Here is a 19,786-nt window from a genome sequence, read left to right on the forward strand (position 1 = left end):
CGATAAAAATATAGTGAATATTTGAAAAATAGAACATTATGATAATTTTACATTTTTTCACAAACAATCTGCCTTATCTATGAGCTTAATATTATACGAGCCTAATACATTTTTTTAAAATACGGAATATCAATATTATTTTTAGCGTCGTAATAATAGGTGAAAATTGTAGAAGGCATTGTCATTTCTTCATAAACAATCTACCTGCAGGATCTTATGCGAGCCTAATACATTTTTTTTAAAAAATATGTGATATGAATATTATTTTAAGCTAGGTGAAAATTCTAGAAGACATTGTGATTTTTTAAAACAATCTACCTGCAGGGTTCTTTGCGAGCCGGATACATTTTTTTCAAAATATGCGATATGAACATTATTTTAAGCGTAGTAATAAATAGGTGAAAATTGTAGAAGGCATTGTTATTTTTCATACACAATATACCTGCAGGGTGTTATGACAGCCTAATACATTTTTTTTCAAAATATGCGATTTGAATATTATTTTAAGCTGGGTGAAAATTCTAGAAGACATTGCAATTTTTTAAAACAATCTACCTGCAGGGTTCTATGCGAGCCGGATACATTTTTTTCAAAATATGGGATATGAACATTATTTTAAGCGTAGTAATAAATAGGTGAAAATTGTAGAAGGCATTGTCATTTTTTCATACACAATATACCTGCAGGGTGTTATGACAGCCTAATACATTTTCTTCAAAATATGCGATTTGAATATTATTTCAAGCTTAGTAATAAATAGGTGAAAATTGTAGTAGACATTGCCATTTTTCATAAACAATCTACCTGCAGGGGTTTATGAGAACCTAATACATTTTTTTCAAAATATGCAATGTCGACATTATTTTACGCTTAGTAATAAATAGGTGAAAATTCTATTTTTAAATACGTATGCAATATATTATTTTAAGCTTAGTATTAAAAACGTGAAAATTTTAGAAGGCATAATAACCAAGATAATTTTTAAATAATAATAAAAAACTATTTTCATTAATCATTTGATTATAATATAATATACCAATATACACCTACCTGCAATGGTTTTATGAGTGCCAAATACATTTTCCATTTTATATATTACTATTATAAGAATGACGTGAATATTCGAAAAGTGGATTGATTGCATCATGATACTTTTGTATTTCACAAGCCATCTACCTTACGTCATTCTATAATATATATCCATAATACCAGGTACCCTAAATAAATGATGTATTTTGTGATTTTGTCTGCACGCAAAAAAAACATTGTTGTAATAATATACTATTATATTATCATATTGTCTAAAGCGTCAATTACATTGAGCTTCTTTACGAGCTGTTTGTTGGCGAATTTAAAAGCGGGCGATTCAGCTACTGCGATTTGATGATTAAGCGTCAATTACATTGAGCTACTTTACGAGCTGTTTGTTGGCGAATTTAATAGCGGGCGATTCAGCTACTGCGATTATGATGATGACACACAAAACTTTCCATTCGCAGATTTGACTATTTTGACAGAACGTAGTTCGTTTTTTTACCGGGAGGTTGCTACTGCGCTCTACTGCGCAGACGCAGTAGGCCCACACACCAGCGTGTAGCGTGTAAAGTTGACCGGCTTTAATCTGCTTGTTAGCAGCTTTCAACTCTAATCTGCTTGTTAGCTTGTTCGATGATTACACTGGGCGACTTTACAGGCAGATTGTAAATTCGCCAACAAACAGCTCGTAAAGTAGCTCAATGTAATTGACGCTTTACACACAAAACTTTCCATTCGCTGAGAAGCCACAAGCCAGCGACTATTTTGACAGAATGTAGTTCGTTTTTTACCGGGAGGTTGCTACTGCGCTCTACTGCGCAGACGCAGTAGGCCCACACGCCGGCGTGTAGCGTGTAAAGTTGACCGGCTTTCAACTTTTCTCGGTAGAGACTTTACAACCTGCTTGTTAGCTTGTTCGATGAATACACTTTGCGACTTTACAGGCAGATTATAAATTCACCAACAAACAGTCTAAAAACAAAATTTTAACTTGGCTAATTGTGGCACCCGTTTGTATCGTCATATTATCTAGGAACAATAATCAGGGATTTTCAACCAGTAAAATTATTTTTTAACAGAAAGATAATTATTCTGCTCCATTCGAAGCGCTGTAACACAGTGCATTAGCATTGTTATATTTTCATCTTACTTTACGTGTTCAATATTACGTCATATTGTAATAATATTACCATTATATTTCTAATAATTTTCTGTAGGTATAATTTAAGGTTACTGACATACGTGGCCTTCAATATTAATCCAGCGGTGATACTATATTATAAATTAAGATTTAACGAGGCCTGGAAAATTTTACCTAAAAGGAGGAATACCAACATACTATCAAAACCTATTGATACTTTGGCTTGTTTACACACGACACAATTGAAAATTAAAAATAGAAAATTCAATGACCTGCAAGACTTAAAAATGACGATTCATGGGGACAACCACGAGTTCTATGATAATCATAACTTGTGAAATTATCCCTTGTAATAAATACCTAATGTTTAATTTAATTATTTTTAATATCGTGTTAATTTTAAGTTATATTGTTAAATTTGTCATAGATTACGTATTCAAAATACCTCATGAATAACTTTAAGAATAAACTTTTAATAAAAAATTAAGATTTTAATGTGTTACTTACATTATGTTATGTTAAGTTATTATTTGTAATTAATGAAGTACATATTATTCAAAATACTCATTATGTTGTTTAGAATTACAATAAAAATTAAGAATAAAAGTTGATAGCTCCATTGAACATAAATATTTAAAAAAAAATTTAACCTGCAATTTTGGTAACTCCTAAATTCATCCATATAAAATAAACGAATGGTTATATTTTTAATTTTGTGAGACAGTAATGTCCGTTTTGATAAAATAAACAATATGTCATTTAAAGTTTTCTTAATAGGTTAAAAAGTAACAAAATAACATGTTTTTACTCTCTCCTGAAGAGTTTTCAAAAGTGGAGTTAGCAAATTTGCGAATTAAGACATCAATATTGGTGAAACCTCATCAATATGGGTGTTGTTCTTATACAAGCAGAAGATTTGACTAGTTAAACACACATATTCATTAGGAAAACCGAGGAAAACCTGTAACAAATATGATATTTCTGAATTTACAAGTTGAAGGTATAAACCAGCCAAAATAATGATAATGAATAATGATAATGAAAAATTGATGACAAACGATTTACATCAGATACTTGTTTCGTTAGAAATTTAACAACTTAAAAACGCTACAATGGAAATCTATTTAAATGCAACTGTCATGAATTTACAATAATTAGAACCTATGTATGACCACTCAACAAACTTTTCTGGTGACAAACCATTTAAACCAAAAATGCTTGTTCATATAATTCCAATGATGACCATCTGGCCAACTCAAGTGCAATATTGCAAGTGTGATGCGTGCCATAGGTTCGCCACCGCTGCCATAATACATAAGCTCATTAAATTATATATTATGTTAAATTTAGAAGTAGGTATTTAATAGTTTTTGGTAAAATTACCTCAAACCATTGTGTAAAAACATGATTATAATATATCCATGGCCCCCACAAGGGGTGGGCTGACAGGGCGCTAGACTGGGGGTCCGGGCTTAGAAGGGGCCCGGCGTGGCGGGTCGATCACTTAAGCGAGATAAACACACACTACAAATTAGCGCTAATAGTAAAAAAGTCGCCTGCGGCACTATTTCACGAATGGAATTTTATTTCATAATTATTTTTAGTGTGTTTCCAGGCCAATAAAACGACTATTTATCCAATACGGCGAAAGGCCGCATGTTACTTGGCTATCACAAAGGGGGTCGCGATCATTGCTTCATAATATGATACCGTGTCGACAATTCAAGTTGATTTATTTAAAAATGCCAGAACCCTGCAGTTCCGCAGAATATCATTTGGGGATCACTGTTGTAGCACATTACACGGCTCTTAACCTTAGCGATAGGTGGGGGGCCCGCTGCAGGATATGGGGGCCATGAATATATATCTGCTATATTTATCTAATATATCTGCGCCTGGTTAAATTTAACGGCTTTTATAGATAACTTATCATTTCCCTCAGATCATTATGAGACTATTTTCTATTTATAACGGAAGCTCTAAATTCTTAAATCAATAATCCATAATTTGTGTTTTCCCGAAAGTGTTCATTTGAATAATGAATATTTTAATATCTTTTAGTGAACGATCAACACAGCAAAATAATACGACTATTACAGAGTTGCTAACAATCTTACATCAGTCATTATATTATTAATGATACAATATGTACTCAATAAGACATCGTTTGCTTTTTTATATATTTTATTTAACAGGTTTTAATTTTGTAATGAGGAAATCAAACGATACCATGTATTAATTACTATTGATTTAACATTTAGCGATTAATATCCAAATTTCTTTTATTATAAGTTGTTATTTCGACCCAGATACCTACATTTTCAAAAATATTTCGCGTACATCGGTACTTACTGCATTTTTTTAAATACACATACCAACATAACCAACCAGTCAGCCATCTGTCATTCATTGTCAACGGTGGAAAACTGGCATAGTTGTAGACTACAATTTAATTAATTTATGTACGTAGGTTTACTAGGACCAGCTCATCTATTCTATACATAGGACTACTATCGGCCTCTATTGGCAGTTAACGAGGGTAGTTTATCATATTATGTTTGTATTGAAGTATTATAATTGTTACAATAAGCCGTCTAAACAGTCAAAACTATCTATCTCGCTCTAAAATTCAGCACTGCCAAGAGAGGTGCTGTTAAAACATAGCACTTATTGTAACAATTACAACTAATTTATTGTAATTGTTATAATAATTACTATTACTTCGATACAAACATATAAAAAACTGCCCTCCATAGCTGCCGATAGCGGCCGATATCAGTCTTGTCTATAAAATAGATGCGCAGGGATTGCAATACCGGTAATTTTTATTGAATACCGGTAATTAACACTAGTATTCTTGAAAACATATGCTGTGCTTCCATTGGTAAAATAATATTTTTAAGCAAATTACATCTTGCAAAGCCTGTTTCACATTTCTATGTTGTAAGAATGCCATTCAGTAATTCAAACAATTTTTTTAATGGGTTAATATAATAGCTGGGTATAAATGAGAGTGAAAATTTGTTTAAAAAGTGAAAAATAAATCTTCCCACTTGTTTTAAAGCCGAGTGAGCATATCATGTTATGGGCATAATTAGATTAATTAGTAATGCATATTTGCACAATATTAAGTCTTACATCAGAACAATCAAAAAAGTGTGTGACTATCTAGGTATGTAAGTAATTAGTAATTCCATATACCTAACCATTTGAACATTAATATACCTAATAAACCATTTCTTTTATTCAACGAATAATTCACAAGATTTTGAGAATTTAACAATATATTGAACATTAACATAACTTGAAAACACCTCATATATATACCCACTAGAAAAAATCATATTTCAAAAAAATATGATGCTCGACGGAATTTGAACCCGTACTCGTATTGCGCCAACTGTGTATTAACCAAGTATGCTACGAGCCTCCTAACTAATTAAGACAATTTAAACTAGTAGCTCCTATATGAAATACTTATCAAATCGCGTATTAAATCAAGGAATATTAATTACTAACCGACGCCTGGCTCTCGCCAAATATTTTAGTAATAACAACTACTTGAACTTGCTAACAATTTTTAATAAACCATTTCTTTTATTCAACGAATAATTCACAAGATTTTTAGAATGTAACATTCCATATATTGAACATACATAACTTGAAAACACTTTAAGAGGTCGTTCATATATTATAACGGCACAACTTAAGGTGGAGAGGGTGTCTGATATGATGTAAACGTGATGATTGGGTTATGGCAGAAGTTGTTGAAAAAATAACATCACAAAACCAATAAAATATGAACTCTTTTTTCTGAGAAAATATTCCATAAACTTCGTCACGATGGCTGTCTTTCAAAAAATTCAAAACTCGTATGACGTCGTTCACGGACAACCTTAAGGCCCAGTAGAGTCGGGCCGTGACATGAAACTGTAACCTTCGATTGTAGTGCTAGTTATTACTCACACTTCGAATGCAATTTGGTGAACTGTAGAAATTGTTTCATAGTGAAATAAATGGAAATAATTTGAACGAAATATGCAATCGAAAATCTTCATTTATTGTGACTAGGTTACCGCATTACATTCTAAGATACTCAATAACTAGCACTATTATCGTATCTCGCAATTTTGTCGGGCTTGAAACAACCCCTAAAAGTACATAATAAAACATATTACAACTTAAACTTCACACTATCTGTCGGACGCGCGCACAAAAAAAATGGTTTTTGAAAAAAATATTTAAAAATATTAAAAAATATTATTGATTTTTAAGGCGTTGGGAGTAGCGCTCGAAATGGAAAAGTTTACGAACCGGAGCGGTCGACAAATTTTCTGAAGATATTTACATAGTCATCTAATCGTATGTGTATTTTATAAAAATAAGTGTGTCAGATTTCCTATTCTATTGCCTATCTAGCTCAGTCGATCAACATATTTTTTTCCACGAGATGGAGCGATAATTTTACAGATTTCACGAGCGCTCCGGTGCGTTCCGTTCCATTTCGAGCCCTGGTTGGGAGTTGTCAAGGGTCAAACATAATTGTCGATAAAACGTAGTAAAACTATACGGTTAGTTACCGTCTCTGAGGACAACAATCGGTAGAGTATCATCGGCACCAGCATATCCGTGGATGATGATCACTGTCTCCAGGAGAGGATCCCAGTTACTGCTTCTCAGCCAGTTGTCGCTGAACAGGTCCACCTATAAATGCACAACTTTAGTTAGGTAATTAAATTCTAAGATATATCTACTAGTTTGGTTTAGGCAGGGCTAAATGAATTAAAAAAAAACTAACCAACACCATCTGTAATATGTATGGTTAATTCAGCGAAAACAAAATAAGTATGACTGAAAAAGTGTGGACTATTTTGTCGGATCACCCATAGCATAAGTAGGTACTAAACTTATTATGGTTTAGTTTAGGCAGGGTTTAATTGAATTTGAAATACTAACCAGCACCATCTGTAAATTTTATTCTTAGTTCAATGAAAACAATAAGTATGACTGACATTGTTTAGTATTTACTATCGTCGAATCTTAACAGCATACCTCCACCCCTCACCACTGCAGTACATTATTTATAATATATTTTTGCGTGAATGAAATTAAATTTAAAACTTGCAGTTCCCTGCAGTGGACAAGGTGTAGATATAAAGTAGTTACCTATAAGTATGTTTTTTTTATCCATAGGTGCCACTGTGCCCAATTAATAATCATAACTACTTAACATCTTTACTAATCCTCGTAAAAATGTCTGTCAATACAACATTCACACGTGGATGCCCATATATTTTTTTTAGTTTTTAATATCATTACAATTGAGACTCAACAATGGTGAGGGGAGATCACAGAACAGATAATAAATAGAATACCGATAGTCTATATTCAATACGCGGCATCTTGATGCCGGGTTTTGAATGTGTGAGTGTCCTACGAAAATGAAGCACGCATTATGCACGTGCAATAGTGTGTGTAATATACCAACATTAAATGAGCGTAAATGCATAAGCCGAGAGCAGTTTTTAGTATTCGACGTAAAACGTATTCTTAACACGTGTGTAAGTTTAACCCGGCTTTCTTCCTTACTCGAGTCGGTTACCTGCTTCGCCTTACCCGTTATGTATTTCAGTTCCCATTATTTCTGAGTTCCCTGGGGGAGATACTTTGACAAGGGTCCTCAGTAAGGTAAAAGTAAGCATTTATCATTAACTTGGTAACTTCCTTTCAACAAATTTATTTGGGCTTATAATGAATCACATTTTTTTGGGTCTCGAGAAAATAAACACAATGAACTTGCTAATTTTCAAAATTTGTATGCAAATAATACATAATTATTATTACCTTGGCACTGCGAAATAAAAATGAACAAATGTAGCGGTACATATTTTTATTAACGTATTAGTAAGACATTATTTTTTTCAAGTCAGTTTAACTAATTTAAATATTAAAATCGTTTTGTCTAAAAAGTAATGTTTGAGAAAGTCCGTGGCATGTCACTATGTTTATATATTATATATACATCTATAAATACGAAATTTAAAAAATTCCAACTCTCTTTTCAATTTCGTTTTTATGAGTTTGATTTGCAGGAAATTAAATGATCGAGTTCAAACAAAAGGCGTAATTTATAGTTATATATTTGTAGAAATATTCATAACTGTAATAAGTAGTAGATTTGTATGACTGTTATAAAAAAATAGGTAATTAAATCATAGTTGTGCCATTTCGATGCTGCCAACAAAACCTCCGATGTGAAAATTTTATTTATTACAACGTTTTTAATAGCTCGTATTCTTGTTTGTCCGGTGGTTGTTTGTCCAGTACAAATCCTGCAATCGATTTTTAACTAACTTCCCGACTAGCTAGACATTTGAAACTTTTAGAATATATCAGAACACGATGCCAATGCATTTTTTTAATACTTTTAGCCATCTTTAAGTAGAATTGAATTCATTTTCAGTTAATTCTGTTTGTATGGAAAGTTGTTTCAGAAAAATCCGTAAAAAGCAAGAGATTATTATTGGTTGCTAAGGGGTGGTCTTAGCAACTAAATTATTAATATATACATGCGTTACTATGGAAACCAAAATGACAATTCAGTATTCTATATTTGTTTGTATTTTATTTACTTCATATCAAGTACAAGTTTGAGCATATTGAGTATAATAATTGAACAGAAAATTTTAAAACTGTTGTATATAAAAAGTTATTTTTATCTTGTAATTATTTTTTCATCAATTTATAAAATATTCAATATCAATTTAAATTTCCTGTTCGTTTATATTAGACAGCATAGTTTAGTAAAACGGTCATATCCGCCCCTTAGTTGGAGCATATGGACACCACGAGGCGCCTCCAAGAATCCCTGTCGCTCGCCAGTCTTGCATCGTTCCATGTCAAACCAGCATCCCGTAGCTCGGCCGTATACACTCTATAGATAGTATTAAGAGACTTAATAAAGATTAATAGACGCCGGAATCCGGTTAGCTTGAAGAACAGGCAAGCCAGGTTGAAATTCTCTTCTGGCATCCGCAGCACGGGGCCGAGTCGGGTCCAACGTCGCCTCATCACTCTCAGCGTGATGAGAGGCTGCTTGGTGCGCTCTCTTATCTTTTCGTTGCTCCTAAAGTCATATCACCGGACACCCAGTATCCGTCGCAAACATCTGTTTTCGAAGCTCAGTATACGGTTGCACTGAGCCTTCGTAAGATGCCTTGATTCGCTGGCGTAAATCAGCACCGTCATAATGCAAGCGTCGAATAGGCGGCATTTGGTTTTGACCGAGTACAATCGTGAGTCCCAGACACTCCGTATTGAGTTGAATGTTGCTCCAGCCATTCCCATTCGGATAGCGAGCTCTCTCTGCAAAATGCCATCTCCCGTGATTATAATATATGTACCACAAAATAAAAAAAATAATTAATTACGTATACAAAACTGTAATACAACATGTTTTCTGATGCTACAAAGTGATTTGGCGACATCTATTGTATCGCGAAATTGTTCTTCTGTCCTTCCTTGGTCATTGATTGTTTTTATAAACATATGAACCCAAGACCCACTATAATCAGGTCGTGATACTAAACTGTAAACTTCGATGATGGTGCTGGTTATTGCTCATGCTTCGAATGCAATATGATAAACTGTTTGTAGAAAATCATGATTCTTGCATTATCGAAATAAATGGTAATATGTAGTTTGAACGACATATTATGCATTCGAAAAATCTTCATTTATTTCGAATAGGTTACCGCATTAAATTTGAAGATAATCAATAACTGGCACTACTGTTTTATTTCGCAATTCAGTGCCACTGACTGAATATAGTCGGCCTTGATCCTCTTTATTTTCTCTTATTCAGGGGACTGATTCATAGCTCAAAACAACTGTCAATAAAAATGTCTCAATAATTCAGCATGAACAATAACTTTGTTTTCAAACCTATGATAGCCTACATGATAAAAAAAAATAATTGTAACACTTAATTACTAGAGGCTTTTCCCCAATCGATGTAAATGAAAAATGAGGATCGGAAGATCTAAATTAAACTAACATAGCTAAACCGAGGAGGCTGAAATAAACAATATAATATATAATATTATTTTGTGTTAACTGTACCCAATGGCAAAGGGTGGAGGTAGGGTGCTAAGATCCGACATTAATAGTGCACAATAAATTTATTCAGTCATACGTATATGTTTTCATTAATTTATAGATGGTGTTGGTTACTTTTTAAAATTCAATTAAACCATGTGAAAACCAAACCATAATAGATAATAGTCAAACAATACCCGTCTATCTATAAAATATCTAAAATTCTGCAATAAAATCATACATAACTTTGAATATTTTATAAATAGAAAAATATTTTTTATCTATGTATTATAGTCTGGTTTATGCAGGTCTTGATGAATTTAAAAATAATTAAATGATAAAAAGTACTTTTTATATACGTTTTCAAATTTTCTGTTGAATCATATAAACTCGACTTGCTAGCTTAAGCGATCAAAAAAATTTGTAAGTTCTTGATAGAAATAATACTGAAATGTCATTTTGATCTCCATAGTAACGCACGTATATATTAATAATTTAGTTGCTAGGACCCCAGACGCCTAGCAACCAATAATAGTGGATTAGATTACGGATTTCTTCCGAAATAACTTTTCATGCAAAACAGAATTAACTGAAAATGATTTCAATTCTACTTAAAGATGTCTAAAAGTATTAAAAAATGCATTGGCATCGTGTTATGATATATTCTAAAAGTTTCAAATGTCTAGCTAGTCGGGAAGTTAGTTAAAATCGATTGCAAGATTTGTACTGGATAAACAACCACCGGACAAATAAGAATACGACCTAATAAAAACGTTGTAAAAATGAACCAACAATATGTGTAATATTATGTATTCTTAGTCTAACGAAGATAATTATGTATGAATGAAAAAGTATGCACAATTTTGTCGTTTCGCCCAAAATATACCAAAACTGTTATGGTTTGGTTTAGGCAAGCTTTAATTTATTTGTAAAAACTAACCAACACTATCTGTAAATCGTAGTCTTAGTTAAATAAAAACAAATACGAATGACTGACAAAGTTTAATGTGCACTATTTATGTCGGATCTTAACAGCCCACCTCCACCCTTCGGCACTGTACTGTATCTATGTATTTTTGAAATCTTACCGGATGTTTGACTGTGGGATCATCCGGTGTATAGAGTGTGTATTTGATGTCAGGATCTGGGCACTCATCTCTGTCAGCCCCTCGTCTCCAGACGCAGTTGGCCATACCCTCTTCGGCCAGGGACTGGTTTCCCAGGTACAGAGCATCGCGGATTGGATGTCTCTGGGAGTGGCAGACTGCAATAAAGATAAATCACATTAAGACAATACGAGCTATATTTTGATGCTTTACGTCCAGGATTCCTAACTACCTTAAATACTATCTTCATGTCGAGAGCATAATGGGGTGGTTGGCACATATAATATCAATAAAACATTTATAATTCTAAATCAGATCAGAAAATGTAAGATGATAAAATTACACTTTATCAGAATTGACAAAATCTATGTGAGGAGAATGTGTTTTTGTCCAATTTGAATATTTAGTCATCAAATCAAAATCAGGACACACTTGCACGAATTCGGATACTTGTGTTGATACAAAAACGAACCATAAGTGCGAGTGAGTAAGCATTCGGCACGCTTATATATCCGCACTATGCGTTAGAGTAAGATAGAATTTCTACAGCTGAATTAGATATTTTTTCTAAACGTCGCCGGTAAAAATGGATTTGACTGATTGATTACATTCATTTAAAAACTGCGAGCACGTGTTGCTGAAAATTATTGTTTTTGTGTTAAATATAAAGTTAGTGGTAATTATTTTTAATTATTTTAGTAGAACATAATATTTTTAACCATGTTGTGTACAAATTTGGTAGCAGTACTGAGAAGCAACACTATGGTATAACGTTTTATAGTTAAGTTGATAATAATAAAATCGAGGTTCTACAGTGCGTTATACGCAAGAAACACGGCTTCATTTTGCCGAAAAATAGGCGCTCTCTATATATCATTACTCTGAGGTTCATACCATGTACCCATAATATATCGTGGGCATTATGACAATATGGCTTATCTGACATTTTAACCAAAATTAATATTTTATATCCAATCAATGTGAAATAATCTTGCGGATCTGTTGCAAATTGTTCCATGTTTCCCAAAAAACCAGTTCCCAGTCCCAAAAACAATTTTTCTTATCAAAACATCATTCATTCGATAGCTGCCTTATTGTACCTATACGTTTTTTAAACCATAATAAAACACTAACTAAATTATATGGATACAAAAATAATAGCTCCATACAAAATATATTTTTTAAATTAGTTTTTTTCTTTATGATGAACCTGGATAGGACATATTATTATCAGAATGCCCACGTTATGATAGCATATCTATAGATCTTTTTTTGTTCTATATTTAAAATAATTTAAATGATAAATAAGATATTATGGCGTATTCAGGTGGTTATCCTGGGAAGTTAACTACTAACTGTTAGGCGCGATATTGTTAACACGACTGCCCACGGTCGTTGAGTAGCACAGTTAACACGTCTGATTTGATTCAAAATTCATTCGATTATAATCTCCAATTTGATAAAAATAATCTAATATTGGAGATTCTAATCGGATGCATTTTGAATCAAGTAAGACTTGTTTATGGAATTGCTCCGAGTGATATGAAAGAACGAGCAGAATGGGGTATTTATTTTTAGTCTTTTTTGTGCGGCCTTGGCAACTGTGTTACGCTAACAGCCCCGGATGTTACTACCTTGGTAGTAACATCCGGGGCTGTTAGCGTAACACATGAAGAAGAAGAATAAAAATGGCACAAACGCATCGATTACCTGTCAATAAGATGTAATTAATTAATATGCCAAGCACATTTCGTATTAACAGTTTGCTAACAGTTCGGTCACCGTTGACAACACAGAGGAAGTGAATACCTACAGTGTGTACGCGACGGAATTTCAACAGTCCGTTAGCGATTATCCATATTGATTTTATTCGAAGGAATTATTATTAATTATGTAGGTGGTATATTATTATTTGTAAGACTGCTCATAATATAAATATAATACTATACAGTCAATGACAGTACGATATGGTGCAAAAATAATGCCCACTATGATAGTCAGGTCGTAAACACACGAAACAGTAAACACTGAGATCGGTTGTCTGTTACTCTACATCCGTTTGGTATTTCAGTTTCAATTATTTCTGAGTTCCCTGATTAAATCCTTTTCGAGAAGGAATCAAAAGGTTTTCCACGATATTACAAACCCTATTATTGATCTAGAATTTTAAACAATGCATGGCATTTTCATTTGTTTATGCAGTATTGCATTATAACAAAAAATATTTACATTATCTATTATTCTATTACATGAGATATTTACTCGCCTAAATAAATCGCTAGTACAGAGCGTCTCAACTAGTGTGTCGCAGAATTATACTTACATACGAGATTTGTCATGTATTTTTTTTAGTTAATTAAGTATTATTTATAAAGCGTATTAAAGGATTCGGCACGAACCAGATAACCTGGAGAGACTGGTGGCTTGGGTTACCCTCCAGGGAAGGTGAATGTGGAGCGGCCAAGTGGAGGAGCTCACCGGAGGCAGAGCTCTGCCTTGAGGGAAGCAGAGAACCGAGGGGGGAGTATTGGTCGTTTAGACTTTAGAAGAACATGCTTGAATTTCAAGGTGATCATGATCCTCAGCTACGAGGGAATGACCAAGAAGAAAAGATCGGTGATTTAGTACCTTTTATCTAGTTAATTATCGTTTATGTTGACAATTATCTGTTTTTGTGGAATATTATTCTATAAACCTCATTTAATAACACTGGCTATCCCGTGACTGTCGGAATGAGCCATGTGTGAGTATTTGGTTGATTTACCTATTACAAAAAATCGCAAAACAATTTATATGTCCCTGTACATCATAACATAACAAGAGTTTATAGTTGCCATCATTCAATGGGTGTGAAACCTGAAGTCTAGTGGAGAAACAAGAGAAGGCTATCCAAGTATATATTCGAAAACAGAATTCTTAAACCTGCGCTCCATTGGCGAGCCAAAAGTCCGAGGACAATAAATCGTCCGATTTGTCTATGCTCTGCTACTGATCAACGAGCGAATAAAAAAGTCGAGCTGTCAAAAGTCAAAAGTTGCGATTATCGTAATGTATTCCGATAATCCTATATTTTTGTGTGTTATTTATATGTAGACTTGCATCAAATAATATAGCAGTGAAAACAACACAAGTTTTACGTTTTCTTTTCATGAATTTCATAAATACAAATAAAATGTGTAAATTAACAAATTAATCAATGAAAATGTTTAAACAAATATTACAGATCGGTCCGAATGATCGCGTATTAATGTCAAATCGAATTTGTATAGTGATCGACGGACGAAGTCTGGCAACTTGGAGAGTAAAATATCAAACATGTTTGAAATCCAACGAGCCTGGTCTGTGGATTAAAAAGTCCGCAGATCTGGGGTGCTACACGTGAAAAAAAGTCCGAAGACTGTAAATCGTCTGACTTGCGTGCCAATAGAGCGCCGGCATTCAATTTTTTGAACCGGTGAAAGGCAATCAAATGTGACGCTCCGAATGAATGCTAAGCTCTGCGATTTTTTTTTAAATTAATATCTTGAGGGCACAAAGACTCAGATGGGCCCGTTACATTGTTAGATGAGGATGATCTAGAGCTCTCCATACAGTTGGTGATGGAACCCCTGTGCGTACTCGTGTCCGGAAACTTGTACGTATGCAGTTCGTCGTATCATGCTTCGCAGTGAAATGTTGTATCGGAAATATATGGCTGTATATTTTTAAAGACCGTCCAACCTCTTGGGTTGTATAGTACTGACATAAAATTCATGTTTAAATAAAATACGGTTCTTGTCTGTTTACACTTTACAGGAAGCCAGCAGCAAATAAATCAAAAAAAGCAAAAAAAAAATCTAATAAAATTGGAGACCGTATAGTATACGGTCATCTCTTTCCGATAAGAAATCTCACGGCGAACTGTTTCCACGGTGAAATGTTTTATGTACAATTTACATGTAGCCGTACGCACTCCGGGAGTTGGGCGAATAACATCAAGAGGGACGTAGAGACACTGAGTGTAACTATTTAACTCGAGATAGACAGTTTGAGATAGATATGGTTATGCAGTCGGGTATGGGTGCTTACGTAAATAAGTAAAATAGTTTTGGATCGTTGTGAATCAAATGAAATACAAAAAATATTATATGACACTAGCATTGAGATATGGAGTGTTTTTTTCAGCTTGCCGCAAAAATTGTATAAGTTTGAGAAGTGTGCCGTGAGATGAAAAAGGTTTAGAAGCTGTGTGCTGGTGAATGCATAACAACTTGGACTGATTATGATGCAACTGCCTGCATTGTATTCATATGCTCTGAATGGAAAAGCGCGTTTTCTTTTCTGAATTTGATTATAATATTCATCGCTGGTTTCACAAAGAAAGAAAGAGACTTTGGAAATTAATAGGCAAGCACCAATATTATTTATTATCACAATATGCTATTATAGGTAAAAGGGATAGTTATTATTCATTATTAATTTATTTAGATATATTAACATAATTGAAAATTTGTTATAACAATTCGCAAATCATTGAGGTTTAACATGTTCCATGAATATAAACTGTACATATGTTTATTTTGTAACATAATAGTGCCTTTACACGTGTATGGATTTACTTGCACAAATAGTGTGTACATTAAACTATCGCAATAATAACTGTTTACACGTAGAAGTGCTGACCGTCTCGCCAATCTCATTTTTTAAGCGAGACGCGTTGTTGTCTTTATATGGTGCTATTCGACAGGTTGTGAAAATTGGTAAACGTTAAAATATGCTCTGCACGCTGGAGGTTCGCCACTATCGTTCTAATGTCCAGGCGAAGATATCGCATAAATTCCAACTGTTGCGTGACAATTCAGAAGCTGCTGAATTTTTTTTATCCATGCATGCAATCTTGTAACTTGCACGATAATACGTGTTTACACATGGATTTTCTTGTTATGACCGCGATAATACGTACTGTCAGCAGTAAATCCATGTACGCGTAGACGGGGTATAAGATTCATAAGCGTTGTTAATGTTGTATAATTCTACCGTTATATTTTCAAATGATCACTGAATGAAAGAATGCAGTGCCGCATGATACATAATATTATACAAACCTATTATTATTTATAAAAAAGTAATGTAATAATGTCTCAACTCCGCGGTAGCTGTTGATATATACATTTGTGGATAGTAAATTTTTCTTCCGCTGACATATTTTTTTGAAATTATTATTGATTGTCAATAGTTCGAATATATCACTATAAAAAGTAACTACCTACTTTCGTTAAACCTTCGAACCGTGAAAATTTATTTGCATGAAAGTAACTGGTTCGTCTACTTCAAAATTTTTCCATAAATATTTTCACATTTTATTTTCCAGATTCCGGATCCCGTACCTTTAACCCCTTTATGACAAATCTGGCCCTGTGCCTGATTATTTATCTTTCTATCCCTACTGTTAAAATTTAATCTAGACAATATTTTATTATACTTTTGATTCAGTGTATAAATTCGTGTGATACGATTCGGCTGGAGAATTTCTTTTTGGATCGTTAGAGAAATCTATTGAGAAAGTTTGGAATATTGAGTTATGGTAACCAATGTCTATTTCCATGGTTTATCAATCACATGTGCATCACATGAATATCAATGTAATAGTAATATACATTAGCGGATGATTATGTAGGGAGACTATTAAACCCTTTTACTGAAGTAGAACTCATGGTTGGTTGACTTTCTTCGATTCTCGAGGAAATAAATAGGTATTTCCAAATTTCATAAAATAGATCCCAAGAAATGACCATCTTAATGTGCTTGTGTAACGTATTGCACACAATTTTGACCATATCCGATACTAAGAAGATCTAATATGGGCCACCACAGAGTGGATATTGTATTTGTTTTTACGTTGAATAGATATTAGCCGGCTCGCACATCACAACTCGCCTTGTGTGCCTGACGGCCATAAATCAAATTTTCTGAGACCGCCGATGAATGTTGCATGCTACAACCTCGCACATTTGCCTAGCGGCAAACGTCAAACGCGAAAAAGGAGAGTCTCTCGCCTGCCATTTTTATTGTGTTGATTGTATGAACAAACGTCAAACGCGGTAACCAGCGATGAGCGAGCAATGACAGTATAGACAGAGGCAGAGACAGAAATGGCCGATGGCCGCAGGCTGTGCGCTTGCGTGGAGTCGACTTTTTTTAGATACAACATGCAGGTTGTAGCAAATGCGACATGTTGCATCTGCGGATCGTCTCGCGTCGCAGTTGCATCGGCCAATCTGCGAAGCTCCATTTGATAACGTTTGTTTCTTGGCTTACGATGACGTCACATCGACAAATTCGTCGTAAGACGCATGCGGCGAGTTCTGATGTGCGAGCCCTCTTAGCCTCTTGCTCAACCTATTAGGTCCATAGTCAGATTTCTAGACCGAGGAATCGAACCTAGGATACACAACGTTATAAGGAGACGCGTTAGCCGCTCGGCTGTCGTGGGCGTTTTATACCAGGTGTAAATTATCCAAAATGGGACATTCATTTAGCCCCTTTTCATTCTGAAGATATCAAAAATGCCAACATTTTATGTCATTTAAATAATCAAAGAAAATGCCCTCATTATGACGACAATTTTATGATGTTTTATCACTATGTTAGTTAGATTTAAAATGTACTTACCCAAATAATGATTTCACTTATTCTAAGAACACTATCGTACATATCGATTCAATTTGATATAAGTATATGATATATAGGTTTGCATAAAAATTTCTAACTTTCTGATTTTTTAGTTTCCATATGGATACAGTAGGAATGGTCAGTGGCGTCCCGTGGGGGTAGGCAGATTGAGCGTCGCTTGGGGGCGGCAGTTACTCTAAGGGCGGCAAATCGAGGAGAATTATTTTAGTGTAGGTATATAGAAATAGCTAAAATTATTTTTTACGCGTTGTAGGTACTTAGCATAGTAAAAATGCAGTGAAAATAATAAATCTGTAAGTATATTGCTGAATGGTACAAACCAAATGTGTCAGAAATATCAATCAAATAAGACCTCAGCTCTGGTGATTTGGGTAAATGTCTAACTTATATTATATTTTTAGGTTAAATTTAATTTTGTATGTTTAGTGGTAAGTACCTACTTATATTTTTTGTTAGTAATGTATCCATACAACATATTTCTTAGATATTGGAGTCATGAAAGGATGACAAAAAATATTGTATAACAAATGGAGTGGCATTTTAGCGCTGCCTAGGGGCGGCATTTTGTCTAGGGATGTCACTGGGAAGAATCCAGAGAATACCAGAATCAAGAGAAGACACTTTAACGCGACAATAATTAATATACAAGTACCAACAGAAGGCAAAGACGACGGGAAGGAAGAATTCTACGAGAGTATTTATGGATGTTAATGGCGCACCCGAGACAACATGGTGAAATCAGGGTTCTCTGATGACCAAACCTGCGAGTACGGTGAAATACAAAGCATGGAACACCTATTAATGTTCATGCAAGGCTTACTCGATAAGCTGCAATTTCGACGAGATCCTGTTGAAATTGGTGTTTCCTTCGCCAACTTCTGGAGCGACACATTGTAGCTATTGAAGACCCGACTCGACGAAGAAGAAGATTGATAATAAACTGTCAATGTAGAGAAAACTAAATATTTGGTTGTATCAAGAGGGTTGGATAAACCTTGTGTTACTTTCAAGGCTCACAACAGTTCTTTTGAGATGATCAAGTTTTTCATGTTCCTTGGGTCCTCAATTGGCAGTGAGAGTAGTCTAGAAATCGAAATTTAAATAAAGGATTGTGCTTGAAGGTGCTATGTTCCAAGGTACTAAACCGTCACTTGAAATGTATATTGTACAAAACACTAGTAAGACCAGTTGTCATGTATGGCTCGGATACCATGGAAAGAGTGTTAGGATCATTTGAGCGGAGCGTGATGTACGGTATCTTCGGACCCATTCATGATAGGTTCCCAGTTGTGATGGTGACGAAGATGCAACATACGTAGGCCCGCACATCATACAGTCCAATAAAGTGGGCTGACTTAGATGGCTGGGCCATGTACACATAATGGACGAGTTACGCCTGATAAATAAATTGACATTCAAGAAAGTGTCGATTTGGATTTAACGACCTTCGGCGTCCTTAATTTGAGGGAAGTGCAGGCAAATGCTGGAGGAGGTCGAGGTCCACACAAGCTTGTAGCGCCAAGGAGAAGAAGATATAACGTAGGCTTAAACATTATTAATTCTTAAAAAAGTGTTTCTATTCATTTTTTATTTAAATGTAATTCTTATTTACTTAAATGTCATTCTCATCCAATGTCTGAAATATTAACCCACAAGTTTTTTGTTCACCATTGTCATTATTTGTTATTGGATCAAAATAATATAATATATTATGGGGACGTGGGTGTTAAATAGA

General features: G+C 34.2%; 1 protein-coding gene across 1 annotated transcript in view; it reads right to left on the minus strand.

Annotated features, from left to right (window-relative positions):
* The window catches only part of LOC147078612 (phospholipase A1 member A-like), a 36,237-nt gene that overhangs the window by 13,045 nt on the left and 3,406 nt on the right, over positions 1-19,786 (minus strand). The window contains exons 2-3 of the mRNA XM_085960440.1: positions 11,362-11,537; positions 6,757-6,880 (exon numbers count right to left, since the gene is read on the minus strand). Coding sequence (XP_085816566.1) covers positions 6,757-6,880; positions 11,362-11,537 — 300 coding nt within the window. The remainder of the gene's footprint in view (positions 1-6,756; positions 6,881-11,361; positions 11,538-19,786) is intronic.

This window comes from Rhyacophila brunnea, unplaced genomic scaffold (genome assembly GCF_057557595.1).
Source record: "Rhyacophila brunnea isolate RB1 unplaced genomic scaffold, BYU_Rbru_1.0 scaffold_11, whole genome shotgun sequence".
Lineage (NCBI taxonomy): Eukaryota > Metazoa > Arthropoda > Insecta > Trichoptera > Rhyacophilidae > Rhyacophila > Rhyacophila brunnea.